At 41.6% G+C, this 20,632-nt stretch overlaps 1 protein-coding gene across 1 annotated transcript in view; it reads right to left on the bottom strand.

The window, feature by feature from the left end:
• Positions 1 to 20,632, bottom strand: part of iglon5 (IgLON family member 5) — a 107,063-nt gene that overhangs the window by 18,508 nt on the left and 67,923 nt on the right. Inside the window, 1 exon segment of the mRNA XM_038710827.1 lies at positions 2,245 to 2,323. Coding sequence (XP_038566755.1) covers positions 2,245 to 2,323 — 79 coding nt within the window.

Genomic DNA, 20,632 nt, shown 5'->3' with positions numbered 1-20,632 from the left:
TGTCTAACATCAGTCATAGAAAACAGCTCACAAGCAAAGCACTGCATCAGAAGTGGTCATTTACCATTATTCTCTTCACAACTGGGTTCCTTTATTTTGTCATAAGATAACATTGAAAATGAATGCAGAGGTATGTTGACTGGCCAGTCACCTAAAACTATCTGTAAACTCACGATTAAAGTTAATGGTAATAAACATAAAAATATGTGGAAATAAGAACAGATATGGGAAAGAAAAATATTATAAAGGTGTGGTGATTAAAACACAGTAAATCACTATTGTTCCAATAAGATGTAGCATGCTTCAAAACAGGAACCTTTGCCCAATGGTATGACTTCAGTTCTTGGCTTGGCCACTAGATGTCCTTACCCAGCTTCAACTAGCTGTGAGGGCATTCCTTTGTAGTCCTCATGTTTAATTGATATGACCTGGATAAATATCACTGTTGAGGTAGATCTTAGACCACCTGCCAAGTCAATGGCAGTGACACTACAATGCATACCAAACACAGTGCAGGTAAGCTTGGAAGTCTTTAACAAATAGTCTACAAAGCACTGGGCTGATGTTCAGATTGACACATGACTTAAGGGCCAAACCACTCCTAACTTCACAGTCTAGAAAATAAAGGAAAAGAAGTAAAAAAACATAGTTTTCATTAAGATTCGATTTGCTGCTGGTTGGTTTAAATAAAGAGACAATATATTAAAACATCCCACCATAAAAATTCATTATCTGTGTACAAACACTCTATTAATCTATTTTTAAAAATTAATCACTTCTGCACTGATGATGTTGCTACAGGACTGCAAGCCCAGAGGAAATGAGCACCATAATAGCATCAAATGTGCCTTGTCTTAATGGCCCGCATCAAAGCCAACACAACAGCATTGTCTCAAGCATAACACAAGTATTTGTGCCACTTGGGCAAAAGTGATTTTACATGAAAATGGAGTTTATTTATAAAGCTCTTTAGTATTTTTGTTTGTCAGCTATTGCCCATCCAGTACGGACTAAACTTACCCACACATCTGATTACAAAATATGCCATTACATTTCTACTGATGAAGCAACACAAGCCTGAGGGGCTGTGAGATGGAGAGCAAAGCAGGAAAACATGTATCTGCAACGGGTATATTTGATCTAATCTTTGTGTCTTCTCTTGTGAGATACTGAATAATATTATCTCTTTTTGTCCTTTTAAAAAGAATTCAAAAAACAAACTCATCAGGTCAAAACCTGTATGTAGCTTGTGTAGAGGAGCCACAAGTCATACCATGGTTTTTGTTTCAAAAGTCATAAACATTGGAAACTTCTGGTTTAAAGAACCGAAAAGGATCACCACTAACAAGAAAAAAATTTAGTGTTCTATGAACCAGTAATTCATGCGAGCTGGCGCTGCTGTTTATAGCCAGAAACAAGAAAGAGATGGTTGTAATGTAACCGTAATGCACAGCTTTCCCAACTGTAAGAGATTGATTTTACCATCCAGGTACAATCAGTTTAGAATTTTAGGTGTGAAAATGGCCAAATAAACTCAATAGATTGGATTTCTCCACAGTGTCAACTGTCTCAACACCTTGAGGCTACACATATTGATGACATTATAGATCAGCATGCTGGTTCATTGATTTTCAACGTTGAGACTTGTTTGTGTTCACAAATACTGAAAGAATTGTGCTTGGCTTTGGAATCACATATTTGATTTTAATGGAAGGCCAACTCTTCTTTCAAGGGAAAAAAGGGACTAAAAGACAAATTTGTTCAGAGATCTGTGGAGGTGTAGGCTTAAAGGTGATGAAAGTAATGTTGACATGTTGACGTTGATTTTTTTTTGTGCTGCTGAGTGTACTGCCAAGCCAGGTCACATCCACGTGAGGGGAAAAAGCAAGTTGACTGTTTTTCTGCTTGGTTGGGAACCAGGCAAAGCTGTGATTTCTACGATATCACTCATAGTTAGACAGGTGTGTTTAGACACAGAGGAGGCCCACCCAACCAATTGACCTTTGTATCATTATTGTTACATCTAAGTAAAAGGAAAAGGTGCTCACGAATAGATGGGATGGCTTCAGCGACATCTGTATTATCATTCAATTAGGATAAACAGAGCTGGAAAATATGGCACAATGTGGGATGCCTAATTGAAGTTATGTGACAGACAATTGGCAATTAGAGCGGCATGGCAGGTGGGGGGGCAAACATGTTTTTCATGTAATTAGTAGGTGCAGGTGTAGGATCAAGAGTTACCTCAAAGTGACGCTTTCTCCTTCCAACACTGTAATGTTGTCCGGCAGGTGTCCGAATTCTGTTCCGCACACACTGGACCCTGCCAAGAAAAAGCGAGAGAAGAGACCAATGAGCATCCAATAATAGCACCAGACGCTCTGCTGGTGTTCATCAATCTTGGGTCAGGTGCTTGAGGATCGACTATCTCATCAAATCAGGTTGGGCGGGGTGTGCTCAGCATTCTGCTTACTTATTTCTGAAGGGAATGTAATAAATATATAAAACAAAAGAGTCACAATGTCTGCACTGACCCTCATACTTGAATAATGATTTGGTTTTACCCTGCTTTCTGGTGGGACGCGCCTTCATTGAACAGCACTGATAATGAGCCAAGGGAAGAGGATTCACACGGAGCTGCCGGAGCGTGAAATGAAGGGACAGCAACGGTAACAGAAGGGACGCTCATCCTGCCTACCAACACACACACACACACACACAGAGAATGGAGGCACATGCTTACAAAAGCATCAACACACAAGAACCGACACACATCCTGAGAGCTATTAGTTGAAGGGGAAATTTGAAATTGGCATCTGTGAGATGTGTTTGAGACACAGGTAAGAAAAAACTTTAAAACAATTTGAAATCATTTTTGTGAACTTGCTTGGAGTGCAAACAAAGATAACAAAATACTTCATAATGCTGGCAGATATTGCCTACTGAGGCAGGCCACTCCCCAGAAAGATACCTCGCTCTGCCCATCTAAACTCTGCCAAATCACAGCATGACACCAGATACCTCAGCTTGTGTCCTCCCTCCATCCCTGATAATCTCTTTCTTCCTCTGCTTGCAAGATGACCTCAATATCTCAGTAGGATTTTGCTGTGGTCTAGCCTTGAGGTTTAATAAATGGTGACTTTATGAAATGAAGCCGCAGAAGCGAGGAGCTAGGAAGCACCTCAAGGTTTGATAAATAGCCGCACAAAGTCAAAGACATGCTAAGCATGCTGAATGGGAATCCGCTAGATGAGACCAATAATGATGGCAATGCACCACTAAATGGACAGGAAGTGTGGGTTTTAAATTAAAGGAGGGTCTTTGTGGAATCATGGGTTGATTACAAAGAATAATGAGAGGCTTCAGAATTATAATGCACATCATGGATTGCTAATCAAAAGGTTTTCAAACTGCATAGCAGACTGTCCTAAGAAGTGCCAACTATACAAAATAATAATTTATCATCTTTTAAATAAAGACTTATTATGCCTGTTATATCTATATCTATGTATCATTTTCTGTGTGTTCTGTAGGCTATTTTCATGCTTTTTGTATTATATATTCATGTGTGTATGATTGTGTGTGCACATGTGCTGCTCAGGGTTACGCATATAAGCAGTTACAGCAGCTGTCTGTTGCTCATGGGTGTGAATGTGTACATTTGTTTGCTGACATACCGGTGGAGAAAAGAACAAGAAATGAGGACAAACTAATGACGCCTCAAAAGAAAACTGGCCCCGAAAATCTCCCGCTAAAAGCTGTAATCGCATTAATGGTTGCTGCTGCTGCCACTGCTGCTGTGCTATCTGGGCCAGCCAAGGATCCCAGAACTGGCTTCATCTCTCACTCTCGCTGAAAGCCTTGGGGGAGGGGAGTAGCACATTAGCCATTGTGTCCAATGTTCAAAAACTGTCACAAGCTTTCGTTTATCTGTGGGTTTTGCTAGTAATGTTGCATAGCATCGTTGTGCTATTGCTTCCTGTCTTAGACTCAGACAGTCCTCAGCTCAAGCCCTCAGCTGTTCCCTTTCAAGTGCTCTGTACTCTACACACTAGACTTTATTTAGTTTAATTCAATTCAGTTCCAGGGCTTGGGGCTTGGAGATGGGTGTGACATACTGTCATAAATGCACACTACCCCACACATGCAATTACAGACACACGCATAGAGAAAAGACCCTCCCTATCACATAATGTAACCACAGGGACACACACGCGACACACACATTTTGATTGAATGAATGATGAATGCATACGCTGAATGCCCCAAACAACATTGCGAAGGTTACAAACCAGCAGGGAGCTATTCCCATTTCCCTACTCAATTCCCATTTTCACAGCTCGATTGGCACCTTGCATTCTAAAACCTGTATCAAGCTGCCTCCACTGCCAGGCGCCGCACAACATGTTAACCAGGTCAACACATTCGGCTCGCACTTCCTCTCACACACTAAATCAGAGGATCAATTACAGACGCAGTTTACACAGGCATACGCAAACACACTCATCGATGAGCCAAACAAGCCGAGATAAAGGTTCATCTGAGTTCATTGTGAAGAACACAGCAAAGATTCATTTCACATTCTTCATGGAAAATACAAATGTGAATTAATTTAGACACACGGAGAAACATGCACACACAACTATGTATCCACTCCCTCTAATATATGCACCCACCCACTACTGTGTAACCTTTTTTGACCTCTGTGTACAGTGCACGTGTTGCTTTGACCTTGGTACAGGTTAAAGTGATCACCAAAAATGAAAATGTTTTGGAAATCAGCAGCTTGTGTAGAACAAACAAACAGGACCAGCATCTGTATGTAAGAAATGGGAGACCACCTCTGTCCTCAGGACAATGCTGGGGTTCATGCTTCCTTTTTTTCCTCCAACTTGCTAGCAAATCATTTAATAAGACTTAATAATATATTCATATTTACTTGACAGCTGGACTACTTTGTTTTGGCAGCAAGATAATATCAGAAACCTCATACAGACCACAATGCATACAACCCAGGCCCTCTGGAAAGTCGACTGGCTCTATGCCTAGAACTACCTGTTGATTTATAGTTATATGCACCATGGATATCTGTACCAAAATTTCATGACAGTGAAATGACAATAGTTCCTGAGATATTTAGCCTGGACACAACTGGTGCACCACCTGCCATCCCTAGGGCCATGCTGCTAAATTGGTTAAAAACACATACTTTGTGGTAGATAACAGTTACAATGTTATTGTTTGAAAGCATCATCTGATAATGACCATTTTTAAAAAAAGATTAAATGACAAACATGTCGTCATCACATTTTTTCAGTTTCCATGCTAGATGACATTTTAAGGCCCAAAATTAAATTTTTGGGAAGAGTACTGCACACTGAAATCCTATTGCCAAAGCATTAAAATAAAATACTGTTATAAATGGCAGAAAATGGTTATTGCTTCTACAGATAAATAATATAGTGTGCATCTGCATCTCATTAATGGGAGAGTGGGAGTGTGTAAAACAACAAAATGTAAACATCATCTGGCTGAATGACAGCATGTGTCTCCCACCCTTTGATGTGATCCACATTATTTATCCCTTTCAGGCAATTAATTCAAACGTTGTCAGCCAAACACAACGGACATGATCAAACAGAACAATAATGTGTCCAGAGTGCAACCAGCAGTGAGCTGCTGCACGGCCAAAACAGAATCTTCAGACTTCACTTCACAATTTCTGGGTTACTTTTGGCTTTATTGATCCCTATCTCAAATTCAGCTTTTTCTCTGCTCCCTCCTGGGGCTCAGCATGCAGACCAATGAACTGCACCCACCAGGAGGATTCAGGAGTCTTGCCCATTCACACTCTAGAAAGGAGACAGCTCGCCAACAGGGAAGCTTAAACCAACTGCAACCGTGCTGACTCCAAATGTGGAAACACACAAACAATGTGAATTCAAAAAGAAAGCTTTTTACTTTACTGCTTTATTGCACTACTTTACTAAAACAACAATGGATATGTTTATCAGGAAGAAAGCCTATATAAAGCACTACTGGGCTGGAGTATGAATAGAGAAATGATAAATAACCACATAGAGCAGTGTTGATGGTGAACAGTGCAGTGGCCCCTGGTGCTAGTGTGAACACCAGCATATTGAATTTCCCTGCTCACTGTTGACTATAACCGATACAGTCTCTCCTGGCTACTGGTATCTCTTGTCCTTGCTATGACCTGCTGTTTTGGCACAAAAATGGAACCCCCCATCGCCATACCATAAACGCACACACATATATACTTGTATGCTGTCCAAAGGACCCCCCTAAAGCCTTTGTCTGCACACAGTATTGAGACTCGGGTCTAGATTTGGCTGGCATTTATAAGAGAATAAAATGTTATGGACATGCCTGAGGGATTACACACGAGAACATTGGCCTAGCAGACCATTTATTCACCTATAGCACCTATATTCAGCTGTGATACACCCTGCAAAAACAGAAATCTGTTTTGCTCATCTGTGGATAACACTTTATCTATTGCTGGCCCATAGCTAGAGATTCATATAATTCCCTCCACTTGTGGTCCAGTGTTTTTGTCTCTGTGCTCTCGTGCATTGTGTCTTTTGTCTGTAAAAGCGTTGCAAGGCTGCTTGCTCAGTACCCACGAGACATCTATTATGTGATTTGTATTCTCTTGACTTTTACATGCGCCTGTTTGTAATTGCACTTGCTACTGGCAGACACTTATGAGTAGAGCTCTATTGAGCTGTACAACTTTAGCCTGCGTAGTCCTTGCAAGGCTGTCTTTGTACTGTTCATCCATTTTGCATTGCCCTTGACGATCAAATAAACACAGAGAGGAGGGAAAGCTACTTCTGAGAGCATGATTGGCGTCAGGACGGATAACAGCAGAGGCTATAATGAAACCCATAACAATAATCCGTTTTAACGGAGGCTGCCATGGTTTTGAAATTGAAAGGAGAAAGGCATATCACAAGGTTGGAAGGGAGGGGTGAAAATAGATAGCCAGGGTGAGGTAAGGTCCTGAAAAGAAACGTGATTGAGAATGAGGAAAGCTGTAGTGGAATCTAGAATTACAAGGTGTTGAATAGCAGCAGCAACAGAAGCAGTGGCAAGAGGTATACAGTTGTAGTAGCAGTAGGAGAAGGAGTGATAGAGTAGCATATGAAGATAAGAAAAAAGTGTGAGGACATAGTCAGTGACACTGGGGCAGAGAGCAAAGCAAAGGAAAGACACACCCGCATAATTAACATCGGCATGCTGCAGCCAATTAAATATTTACAGAGTCACTTCCCTCCGACACCTTGATGATGAAGAAAGGCAGCCCAAGGATTATCAGATGCTGGGAGCCTCAGGCAGGAGACAAGGGTTGGGTGCGGGGGATTAAACATTAACCAGCACAGATATCCCTTTCTCTTCCTCATCTGATCCCATTAACTCTGGACGGCCCAAATCCAACCTCATGTCCACCTCTCTGAAGCCCCATCTTCCTGCCCTCCTCCCCCTTTTCCTCTTCTCCTTCACTCCACTACTCATTCAGTCGCTCTGTTCCCTATCGAAGAAATCCCCCTCCTGGCTCCTTCCACCCTCATCGCCACCTGTCAGGGACAGAGCAACAGGAGAGGAGGGAGAGTGATGGGCAAGGAGTGAGAAAACACCTGGATACCTCGCTCGAACAGCACAGCAAGATGGATATGCAGGTCGCCTGCTTTACACAATTGCTGCAGAAGCAAAATGGATGTCAGCAGGATTCCACTTGACAGGAAATCTAAGAAATGTCAGAGAAGTCACCGTGAATGAATTGTTTTGAATCTGTCTGGTAATGTCATTTTCCCCCCATCTCAGACCAAATATGTTTTTTCCTGTTAGAGGAATGTGGTGAAATTACTAAAATGAATGTTTACGTGACTGTGGCTTATTTCGACATTAACTGCACTGGTGAGCTCTTTCTGAGGCATCAAGAGGATTGATTGGACATTTAGCTGCTCGTCATTCAAGGTCATATACTTGGCTGGTCTTACAGGGCCCCCACATATTGTGACACACATATAACTGCTAACACAGCTTGATCTCAGAAGCATGCCAAATCCATCAACATTTACAGAAAAACAGGGCATCACCCTAGGGTGTCTAACTTGGCCTTACCAAAGATGTGACATCTGCCCCTTTTTATATTGTACACATGCTGCATCCACAATTCTGTCTCTGGTCGCTCTGCCCATCCCTCCCTCCCATCCAGTATCTCCTCCTCTCCCTCCCTCCCACCCACTAATCCCTCTTCACACATCAATCAATAGAGCACTGCAGAGTGCACAGAGCCATACAGTACTCAATGCAGCAGTTGTACAACTTCAATGGGCAGCCACAGACCTTTACCATTGAATCAAGCGTGTGAGAAAAGCAGAGTGTGCTAAAACCAGGAACGAGCCCCACTCCGCTTTCTTTTAGCCCCCATTTTCCTTGGACTGACGCCTAAACCCCTTAGTACTCTTGAAATCAATACAGTAGTTAAACTGTTACTTCCTTTCCCAGTGAGTACACACGCACATGCCCGCCTTACACAAAGCCCTGTAGACTACCCTAAATACACCCTGTGCACTGGTAATTTGACAGATTTGTGGGCAAGTGCTGTCACTGCTTTAAAAGAGAACTTTAAATACTGATTCACTCCAAGTAGCTTTACATCTAACATCCTCTGAAAATAACATATTTTATAAGCAACTTGTAAAGTTAAAAATGTAACATTTACATTTTATTGTTATATTATAGTAAAAGCAAAGCATGCAATAGATGAATAGGCTGAACAATTAGCCAAATACTAGCATCTCATTGTCATTGTATTCATGTCAATTTCACTGGACATTACAGTAAAAATCTGTATTATAATACAGTTTTTCTCAGTCGCTTTGGTGCATTTCTCACATCACTATTCATATTTGCAGTAACAGATACAGTTGTCAAAACAATTAGTACAAACTGCAAAACCTAGTTGATAACCTGCAAAAGCGTGTCACTTGCTCAAAATGGATAGCTCATTCCTCAAAAGCAAGTATTCATGTCAATGAAAGTGTCAGTGTCATCAAGATGAAAAGTCCTGACACCATTGTATGAACAAGATAGTCAAATGGCTTTGGCATGTTTTCATTATGACAGTTTACTCTGTAAATGTCTTCCAGTGCAAAAAAGTCAGATCTTGGTGACACTACCTGAAAATGCTCAAGACAGCACTATATACTATTTGCACAGCCATTTGAAAGTTACACATTACTTTAGTGAGGTAACTGAGTACAAGACACTGAATATGTACAGTATGTTTCACATTTTTACTGCATATGCTCTTTGCAATTCTAATTTGTTCACAGCATTGTACAAAAGAAAAAATACACCCTTATTTACAACAAACATAAACTCCCTTTGGGTAGAGCTGTGCACAACTGTAAACAATATTGCAGTACATATTGGAACTGAACATACAACACACACAGTACTGTAAATCATTCATGCACATCTAGACGTTCCTCTCTGTCTGGCCACATAGTTTCATCTACATCACAGCGAATATCATCTCCTGGACCAAGACGGGGGATATGGGTGAGGACACCGTTTTCTGAGATGGCTGCACATACAATAAGGCCCAATCCTCATGTCCCCCCTAACCCCAAAGCCCTGAACCCTCACAGACTTTACTGACGTCACTTGGAAAGTGATTACGTTTAAGAGGCTGCAAGAGCTCAAAATGCTGTAAACAGGAATGGGACAGCCCTTTGCCACTTTATCACGTTACCTTGACGATGCTGAAACACATTGCACACTTTTTATTTTATGTTTTCGCCTTATTTTTAAGTCCTGCAGGTTCTCGCCCTACAGAGTGGAGGGGAGGTAGCCTAAATGTCAATACATATTTGTAATTAATCAATACACTATTGTTGGTCAAATAGCATCATTAAGCAAAAACTAAAATAAATTATTGAATAAATTAAGTGTGTAATAAGGTGATTGCATCCCTCCGACTTCATGTGTTCTATGCACCATCTTAAGTTAAAAAAACTTTCAACAATTTTAACTTCAGCATTGGTGTCGATTCTTGTTTGTTTACTGTTTTGTTACTATTATAACGTGGATTTGCCGTGATACTTCTCTCGCTTCTGGGCTTCCCCTGATAACCCCGTGTTTCACGTCATACCGCTATGAACTGTGGGCAATTCCCTCAGCCAAAGCAAAGGGTCTATAAAGGGCTCAAAATCTCCACGAGAGAGCCCTCGACATGACGATTTGACAATGGGACAGTCCTGAGTCCCCACGGACTTCCCAGGAACATGCCTTAAAGTCCGTGAAGGTGGACATTGGGATTGGGCCTAATATTCCCTCCTCTTTGGCCTGGGACATCAATGGTTGCTCATTGAAACCCGCCTCATCAAGGTATATGAATGTGTGCAGTGGTTCCAGAAGAGGGAGCGAGAAAAAATATAACAACGTTTCCTGCTTGACATTATGCATTTTGGACAACATATTGTACAGTATGCACGGTGAATACAAATACACAGAACTGTTATGTAAGTGTAGTGCATGACACTACACAAAGTAAACGGTTTACAGCACTGAACATTAGAATATGCATTGAACACATACATGTTTTACCTGTACATACTGGTGAAGGATCTCCTTCACTCTGTCGCTGTTCCGTTCAAATGGCACAATTGTTTCATACGCATTTCATTCCTCCTGAGCACTCTGTCAATTGTAGCGACTGAAACAGATTCAATATTCCCAAAGATGTTGTCATCCTCTATAACAGCACTTTGTATCTCTCTCAACCTTATGGCATTGTTTGCAATCACCATTGCACAAATGGCTTCCTCTTGTTGCGGAGTAAAAAGGGGCCCTCTTCCACCTCTGCAAGGTTGTCTTGCAATCCTGCATGGTGCAGAGTTAAATTACAGTAAATATGGCAAATCTTTACTGTAACACTACTGTACACTACAATACACTAAATGTGTGATGCAGTAAAGCTGTACGTCTAAATGTTAAATGTAAACAATGACAAGTTCTTGTCCCACTGCAAGCTTCATGTACGACACAATGACAGTAGTGCAGTGTAGATTGTTTAGTGCTGAATTACTGTCCATTTATACACACCTGTTCTCCCGACGAAATGTTTGAATAATTTTACATTTACAGTGGTTCTCCCAACATTTGGCTGCACCCTTCCACCAGCCTCAGGCATTGTGAGGCCGTGATTGCCCTGATTTCATCAGGAATCCGCCTATGTACTTGGCCTCTTCTTCCTCTTGCCCTGTTTTGTCCCCTTCCCTTCCTCCCCGCACCCTCATCCCTCTTGCACGAGGCTGACCTTCCATTTCGGTGTCACAGTATTGTAGAAATGGTACACACTATGTCCTGCTTGGTTCATATATGCTTGTAAAGTGGGGGTTTATGGGATTCAGCTCTGGGTGATTGTAGAGAAGTGGCTTATCATTGGTTGCAACTAATGCTTCACACAGCTCTTCTCATCAGTGAAAGCTGAAGTTCACCTGAGAGAAATTGTTCAATTAGGAGACATTTTTAGGAAAAGAAAGATTTTGATAACTAGTTCAACATTTTTGAATGTAATGACTCAAGCAATGAAATGAGGACTATTTGTTTTATATGGAATGACTATTCAGCAAGTATAGTTAATTTTGAATGACATGACATAAGCAAATGAAAATGTTATAAAACAGCAGAGAGTTGTATGAAAGCAATTGATGCATGTCCAAAAGTATTTGCAATTTGTTGGAAGGAATGAGAAACTGCTACTATGATGTGCACAAATGACTAAATGTTGTTGAGGTTGAACTAACTGTTGTGCAAATGTTAATAGTGATGTGAGAAATGCACCAAAGCGACTGAGAAAAACTGTAAAGCAGTATATTATATTTATGTGAGTTTTCTTGAGAAAACTGTTTACATACAGAATTATGTTTACATGCAGTGTCTCCTCCCAAATGTATTGCATTTATCTTTGAGGTTTAACAAACGCAGTAATTTAATTTAATTTTGTATGCTTGGTATCAATCTCCTTCTCTGCCTTTTGCTGGTCTTCCCACATTTATTTAGGCCATACATCATCCATCATCTACAGGAATGTGTACTGGGTCCTGTACTACAAAACCACAAGATACAAACACATTTCGGAACATTAATAGGGACATATTTTATCTATCTATCTATCTCTAGACAGACAGACAGACAGACAGACAGATATTATGTTAAGGGGGAGACAGACAGATGCTGACACTGCGCTACTGCCCCAATGTATGTAATGTCATTTTGTTTTAAACGCTATTAATTTAGGGAGGTTACACTGAGAGGAAGCCTCTCTTTTGCAGGAACGCCCTGATCACGTTCACACAGTTTTACACTTTCCTCCACCCAGATTTATCCTGCCGGTCTGGAGATTGAACTGACAACCTTCCAGTCACATGCACACATCATAAGTTGTTTAAAGCATTTGCTGAAATGACGGATGTTGTCATGGACAGTCTTGCTAAATCACATGGTGATAATGTTTAACACAATGTACTGTGTTCCACTGTTGAGCAGACAAGACTCAATCTTGATTGTGATTTGCTTGGAATCACTGATTTAGACAACGTATTTTTGTAACATGATAACACAATAATTTCACCAAGAAGTAATTCCAGTTGAACTATTTAAATCACAATAGTGAATTATTGTCCAGACTTGTACTATAATGTCAAAATGAATAAATACATTAATAATGCTTTGTGATAAAACTGTGAATATGTTCTGGTGTTCCATAGTTTTACTGTTTATAGGAGCTCTGTCAGATGCTGTGAGACTGAACGAATATTTCCAGCCATGCAGTTAAGCTTCCAGCACAGTGGCGAGGCTTACCCTATAGTTTACACTTGAGCCTCTAAGAGGCTACAATAAAAACAGCAATTACCGGGCGATAGTGACAGGAGACAAAGGAGTGTAATAGCATGGGAGCAGTTATTTTCGATAGGACCATTGGCTGTAAAGTGGAGTCAAAAAGAATGAGGCATCAAAAAGTCAGTTGAGTATTGGGAAGTATGTGTGTGAAATGGATGACCAGGCAATGCAAGCTGCCAATGGTCATTTTATGACACACTTGAAAAGTAGGACTAATGAGAAAAACTGAGTTTAATGAGAGCTTGAGAATTACTGCGACTGTTGTTATTCTCGACATTAACTTATACTGAAAGAGCTGAAATCACACAATTCCCATCAAACAAAAAATGATGTGCTGAAAATGCATTCAGTGAATTTCGAACAAAATCTTGAGTCAATGTGGAGCTGAATAAAAGATCTCATTTATCTTTTGTTTGGATTTTTTTTTTTTTTGCATGCATAAGCCTTTATGGCACTACCACTGACTTTGCTTATTAATTTTCCCATTTCATACTGATAATGACACATTTCTATGGAAATATGCAAAAAATGTAATATACTCAAACAGAGTAATAAGACCAGTTAATTGAGAGGACTGAATGGAGGGCAATTAGCCGCTGTCTGAAGCTGTCATGGTAATGAGCAATCTAAAATAAGTCATTCTTTGTCTGAGCCTTTTGCAAACAACAAAACAAGAGGGGAACGCATTTTGGCTACAGGGGAGCAGTAACATTTTCACATCAATACACTCAATCTCAATGAATGCACAAATAACTGTGTGTACTGCTAGAATGTTGTACTTTCAAGTACCTGGGTTTCAAGTAAGCACATGTGTACATCCATGAATTCATGCATGTATATTTTATGGCATGTGTGTTTGAGTGAACATTTTAAAGTGTGTGAAGGTCCATTGTGTGTGTGTGTGTGTGCGCGTGTGTGGGCTGATGTGTTAAGGACCACTGGGCTACTCGTCCAGAGGTCTTACTGCCTGTCCCACAGGGGGTGGTAAGAGAGTGAGGATGAAAGGAAGAGATTCAGGCAGGAAGGGAAAGATGGAGGCTAAGGTGCATGGAAAGAGAAGAAAAAGAGTCAGGGGCGGGAGGGGGGAGAGGGTGAGGGCCAGAGCCCAGGAGTAAGGTGCTGTCAGGATAATTCACAGCAGCAGTACTTGCTGCGAAGAACAAAACAGAACTACCTGAGGGAACAGAAATCAGCTAACACCTGCTTAGGAGGGAGCACCTGAGGGATGGAATGGGAGAAGGAGAAAAAAGAAGGGAGGCATGGTGCAGTGCACTAAGATGTTGGCAAGTACAGATGAAGTAAGCATCAGTGTGTGAGTGTGTGAGAGAGAATGTGCATATGTGTATTTGCTAAATTGTGTAAATCCGTTTGCTGCGTGCGTATTTATGAATCTGTGTGTGTGAGTGTTCCAGTGTTTTCATGCATGTGTTTGGATACTTCCGTATGTTTGTGTGCTGTTGGATTCGCCTGGCTGTGCCCACAGCCATGCTTACAGCTGTGGATGGGGTTCATTTGCATTCTGAATCGCAGCAGCTCTTGCCATTGTTGCTCCACTGCTGTGACTCGGCACCGCTAGCTCGTGCACACATAGCCACTGTGCCAGTTATGTTTGGCTACAGCTGTGCTGGAGAGCTTGTGGCAGACATTCAAACTGCCATCATGAGCTCAGGCCTAATCTGTAAGTTGGAGGGAGTTTGGTTGATGTAATTTTCCTTTGTGAGCTACCTGGTTTGCAAGGCTAGAGTGTACCCTCCTTCAACAAATCTTGGAGCTCCCTTCTCTTTCTCTGTGCATTACTGTCTCACACCAGATGGAAGCCGGATGACACCCCAGGTAGCATTTGGCACCACCGGCATGCTGCTGCTGCTCAGTTACAGAAAAGCCCCTACCTATATCCTTGACATGCATTATAGTCTTGCCCACGTGCTCCCTGGTTGCTCTCTTCATCTTGCTGAGCAAAGATGAAGTTAAAAATATACCCGACTTTGAACAGACACACACCTTTTCACCCTCCGATCTCTGCTTTCAGCCTGGGTGATGACATGCTTCTGGTATTTCTTTCGAGAGGCCGGAGCATTAGAAAAGAGCAATCAATAGAGAGCCAATTTAATCTTTGCAGCTGAGCAGAATTGAGAGGGCTCCTGTGTATGACATGCAGAAAAATACTGAGAATCAAGAAAAGAGAGATGAGAAGCGAGGCAAAGGTGAATTAATATGTCATAGTCTGTTTGAGTAGAAAACAAGCATGCAGCCAGTTACTTGGGGCTAAACTAAGTTGTGCGTTTATGTCAGCCCTAGTGAACTGAGCCACTGATGAATCTGCTGGCTCATGTTACTGATGGAGCTGTTTTACCAAAGCCTGAGGCTTTCAAGGAATATGAGGAAATCAGGGGCATAACTAAAGCTGTGACAGAAGTAATGTATAATTAAATACAATGCCACTGGCTAATTTGCCTTTCATTTATCTCTACACATCAGTTTCTTGTATGTTTTTCTTATCGTATTTTTTCGCAGAAAGGATTGTATAACTCCTATTGTGGAGGTTATTAATCTTTCAGTGCACTGTTACAAACATAAACAAATTATTAAGTCACCATAAGTTATTAGAGAGCCGTCTCCTTGGAGCTGTTTGAAATGGATTAATGTTCCTTCATGTGGAGCGCTGAAAATGATCGCTGTCTCCTCTCCCTCATATGTGAATGAGCTACATAAACAATTGTACTACTGTACAACAAGCACACACAAACATGTGAAGACTGCCGATATTCCTTAGGTAAATGCATATGCCAGGGGCAGCTGGCCAATAGAGGACGATAGGACGCCACTCTCTCATATCAAAAATGTATTAAATTATAAAAAATTTCAAGATAGTTTATCCTGCCTCTGAATATCATAGTCTAATTAGCCGCAATGCCAAGTAATGTTCTGTGGAACCCCAACCCTTTTCGATGATTTTAGTCTAGTTGAAAGTCCCCGAGATTGCTCTGATAGACTTTGTAGGCACTGCAATGCAGTCTCTGTGGGTTCCAGATGGGCTTGCACTAACGTATTTTCATCATACGTAACCTGGTGCATTCACATCAGTCCTTATAGTAACGCCTTTCGGGCAGTTATTTCAGACTAACAAGACCAGGCCCTATCTGAATGAATGGGGAGAGAGCCATAACTGCACTTTCACTGGTCACTGCATGTATAGAATCAGCAGTAAAATCTGATAAAAATTGCTGAAAAAGTTTGATGAGTATTCCCCTACCGCATGCGCGGTAGTAGTGACACATGCATAGCAGACCCTTAAGTCAGTGGAACCACACTGAGGAGGAGGAGGAGGTCGCTGGTGCGACTACGACGAAGAGGACACCACACGCCGATATCGGGAATATTTCTCTCCAATGTGCGCTCATTGTGCAATAAATTGAATGAACTTCTTTTATTCATCTTCTGTTCTGTGCTTCACGGAGACGTGGTTGTGTGGATCAATACCAGGCTGGCTTCCTGGTCTACATAGCGGACCACGACACAGAACTCGGCAAAACAAAATGTGGTATTGTCTGTTTTTACATTAACAATGGCTGGTGTACCTATGTGACAGTGATTCAGCAGCACTGTTCTCATGACCTGGAATATTTACTGATACACTGTAAACCATTTTACTCTTCCCGCGAGTTTGCTACTTTTTGCTTTGTGTTTACATTCCACCGCAGGCAAACGTGCATGACGCACAGTGCACGCTGGCTGACCAGATATTGTGGGTAGAGTTTGGTAGAGGTAGACATTCCCAGACTCCTTAGTTATTGTTCTTGGTGACTTTAACAAAGGAAACCTCAGCCATGAACTCCCCAAAAACAGTTAATAAAGTGTCCAACCAGAGAAGAGAACATTGTGGATCACTGCTACACCACAGTAAGCAGGGCCTGTCATGTCGTCCCCCGTGCTCCACTGGGACACTGATTCCTGCATACAGGCAGAAACTAAAACTGTAAACTCTGTAAACCTGTAGTGAGGTAATATAAGCAGTAGACCAGTGAAGCTGTAGAGCAGAGGTCACTAATAGGCGGACCACGGTCCGGATCCGGACCCAGCCGCCGTCCTCTCTGGACCGCCGACCTACAGCCCATTTATTATTGAGACTTACTACCTCGTGACGGAGCATTTCTATTTTAACCCGCGCAGCTTTTCTAGCATTTACTGTACTGGTTTAGAGGACCAGGAAACTCACAGACCAATTGCATGTGCTCCAATCGTCTCATGTGACGCTGCTCAGCCAATCAAATCTGTGCATACCAAGGCTTGCGAGTCGAGTCCGCGAGATTCACCAGAGACGTTTTGGAAACACACCCGTATTGAGGAGACGAAAGATAAAAGAGATTTCACATGACTTTTAATCAAGAATGTACAGATTTTTACATGTGCATTCCTCCCACGGGCAGTTCAAAACCAGAATATCTCATAGATCTCCAATATGCTAGCTGGAGCTCACGTTTCTCACTGAACAACAGAAAGTAGGAAAGTGGTAGCTCTGTAAGAGGAAATGAAAGAGAAGAGGAGGCATTACAGCTGTTATTTGTTATGATGTGTTGAGTGTTTATTATAAAATTGGTTAAGACTACACTTCATCACTTCAAGCTACACTTTTTATTAATTTTTTCTAAAAATTAGGCACTTTAGTTTACTTAAATTTAGAATTTATTATTTGAATAGTTATTATTTATTATCCCTCCAGTTTGATGTGAAAACTGACTGAAATATTATTTGATTTGACAGTCCGTTGTTGACTAAAAACATGTGTTGATACAACTATAGGTTATAGTACTGAATGATAACGCAAGTTCGTCGTTTTGATGTTCCGGACCTTTGCTTCAGGAAATTTTCTCTAACTAGACCTCTTTGAAATCTAATTGAATACCCCTGCTGTATAGGATCTCCAGGCGTGTTTGGACTGCACTGACTGGGAAGTTTTCAGGACTGCTACCAAAAATCTGGACGAGTGTACAGGCTGTGACGTCCTACATGAGCTTCTGTGAGGACAGCTGTATACCAACACGCACCAGGGTGAGTTATAACAATGACAAACCCTGGTTCACAGGGACAGCTGAGGTTAGAAAAGGAAGAGGCGCTTGGAGTGGCAACCGGACCAGTTTAAGGAGTCAAAGTACAGGCATCTCATCCCGCACCTCTTCCCCCTCTCTTACCATCCTAGAGAGGGATGTCAACAGACTGTTCAGGAGGCAGAAACCTCGCAAAGCAACTGGGCCAGACTCTGTCTCCCCATCCACCCTGAAGCACTGCGCCAATCAGCTGTCTCCGGTCTTCACGGACATTTTTAACACTTCACTGGAGACATGCTATGTGCCAGCCTTCTTCAAAGCCTCCACCATCATCTTTTTGTCCTTTGAGCGCCTTGTGTTGTTCCACCTAAAATCCATCACAGACCCACTCCTGGACCCGTGCAGTTTGCCTACAGAGCTTCATACCATTCAGACTTGTACCAATCAGCATAAATTGCCAGTAAGATGACATAGTGTAAAGAGTTCATGAAGGGAGCAGCTTCAATGGATAAATGGGACACAGGACCTTCACCTGAGGGTCGGTTCCTTCGTTACCCTGAAAGTTAATGTTGGCTTTGTCACGGTTTTGGGGTTGCTGTTTGTGTTTCCTGTTTGCTGTGTTTCCTGATTTTCCTATTATAAATTAAAGTCATCTGCCTCTTCCACTTATCAATCAACTCTGTAAGCTACGACCAGCACTTTAGTTTCATTTTGGCTTTATCGTTGTTGGACCGTGCTTTGAAGCCAGAAAGCCCACAGACAACCTTCACCCAGCAGTCTGTAAACTAATCCTGTACCAGCCAGTTTCCTGATGGATTTTGCCCTGAAGCCACTTTCAGTAAAGTCTTCCAGAAGGAGATGGGGCTCTCACCATTGTCGTGCCTCTCTGCTGTTGAGCTCCACTGAGTCATTGCTGCCCAGCTATACAGAGACTTTGCTACCCGATTTCTTAGAGACTAAGCTAACCAGCTTCACAGATATTTTGCTGTCCAGTTTCGCAGGGACTCAGCTGATCAGCCCTGCTGTCTGGTTTCTCAGAGACTAAGCTAGCCAGTTTCACAGATACTTTGCCTTCCAGTCCTGAGATTCAGCTGATCAGCCTTCCAGAGACTTTGTCACACTGCTTCACTGAATTTCGGCTGTCTAGCTCTCCAGAGACTTTGTTACCCAGTTCCCCAGATTTTTTGCTATCCAGCTCAGCTGGTTAGCATCCTACAAACACAGCTGATCTTCTATCCAGAGACACACTTTGATCAGTACTCCAGTGACTTTGTTATCCAGGGATTCAACGAATTAGCACCCCAGAGACTATAATATTCAGTACCACAGATATACCACCAAATGTTGTTGATTTTTTTCATCTGCGGTCTGGCCAACCCCTGCTACCAGCATTCAGTCGGCAGTCCAGCCGATTCCTACTCCTCGTGTTTTGTCTGCGGCCCAGCCAACTCCAACTCCAATACCTCAGTACATGTTGCTTGATCTTCGGTTTAGCAGCCCCAGTGGCGGTCTGGCCATCTGGAGTACCGGGACAATTCCCGTTGGGCCAGCCAACCAGCCAGTAGGCCGCCTTCCTTAGCCTATACTTTTTTACTAATAATAAAAACGTTGGCAGGCTTGTTGGTCTATTCCATATGAATGTCTTTGAAGCCCTTAGGCCCGTCTGTCTCACTCACACACACCATAGTGATACTGACAGCTGGAAAATGAGCTACAACAGAAAATGGAAAAGCTGAGTTTAAATACGTTAAGGGTTGGGCTGAAAAGTTCAGTGACAAAACAGTCAAAGGTCTTTGCTGAAATGCAAGTAAATGTAAAAAAGTAACCGACTTGTTCTGTAGTAGTGGTAGGCTACTAGTACCAGGGAAGAGGAAGATACCACAGCCCTGTTCACGGGTGAAAGATTAGACAGAAAGGAAAGCAAAGCCAGAGATAGTGCAGCTGAACGCTAGATATGTGTCTAAATGTGTTAAAATACAACGTGTTATCAGAATCTATCAGTGAAATGCAAATGCTGTTTGTCAGCTACTGTTTTAAAAATGTACCAGAAAGAAAGAACTGAGATAAAGAGTATAGTAACTGTGTGTTCAAACAGGCTAGTGCAAAAATCTAAAATCTGATGCCTAATATTAGGAAAGCTCTGAATGTCTACATTTCCCTGTCCTGTGGGGATTTTGTGGGAAATAAATCACTTCAGTATCAGTGATTTACTGTTGTGTAATTTTATTTTGCTAAAATAAGCATATTCATGTCATTCTACATGTAGGCCTATAAATGTTTTGACATTTACAAATGCTAATTAGCTCATTTCATTTAATTAAGAACGTTTCTTCAACCACTGGTTTCAAATGGTAGCCTATACATATTATAAAACCAATCAATTCTTTTTACCTCTCAAATTCATATTTTGTGTGGGAGAATGTGTCCTTAGTGATTTGCTAGATATGATGCGACGATTCCTACCACTTAGACAATACATTGAAACTCATCAACAGTCTGGCGTAAACAGCGAGTAAAGCCACACAGTATTATTTATTGTGTAGCCATTCATTCACTTGATATGAAATAGTGTCACTGCTGCTGTGTTTTTGTAGTTTTGTAGTAATTTTTATTATTTTATTTGTATCCATGTTGATGATAGGTGCTGC

The sequence above is a fragment of the Micropterus salmoides genome, unplaced genomic scaffold (genome assembly GCF_014851395.1).
Source record: "Micropterus salmoides isolate LMB-PRFRI ecotype aquatic unplaced genomic scaffold, ASM1485139v1 Ms_hic_scaffold_11, whole genome shotgun sequence".
Taxonomy (NCBI): Eukaryota; Metazoa; Chordata; class Actinopteri; order Centrarchiformes; family Centrarchidae; genus Micropterus; species Micropterus salmoides.
The sequence above is the reverse complement of the archived record's forward strand: the minus strand, read 5'-3'. Positions and strand labels throughout refer to the sequence as shown.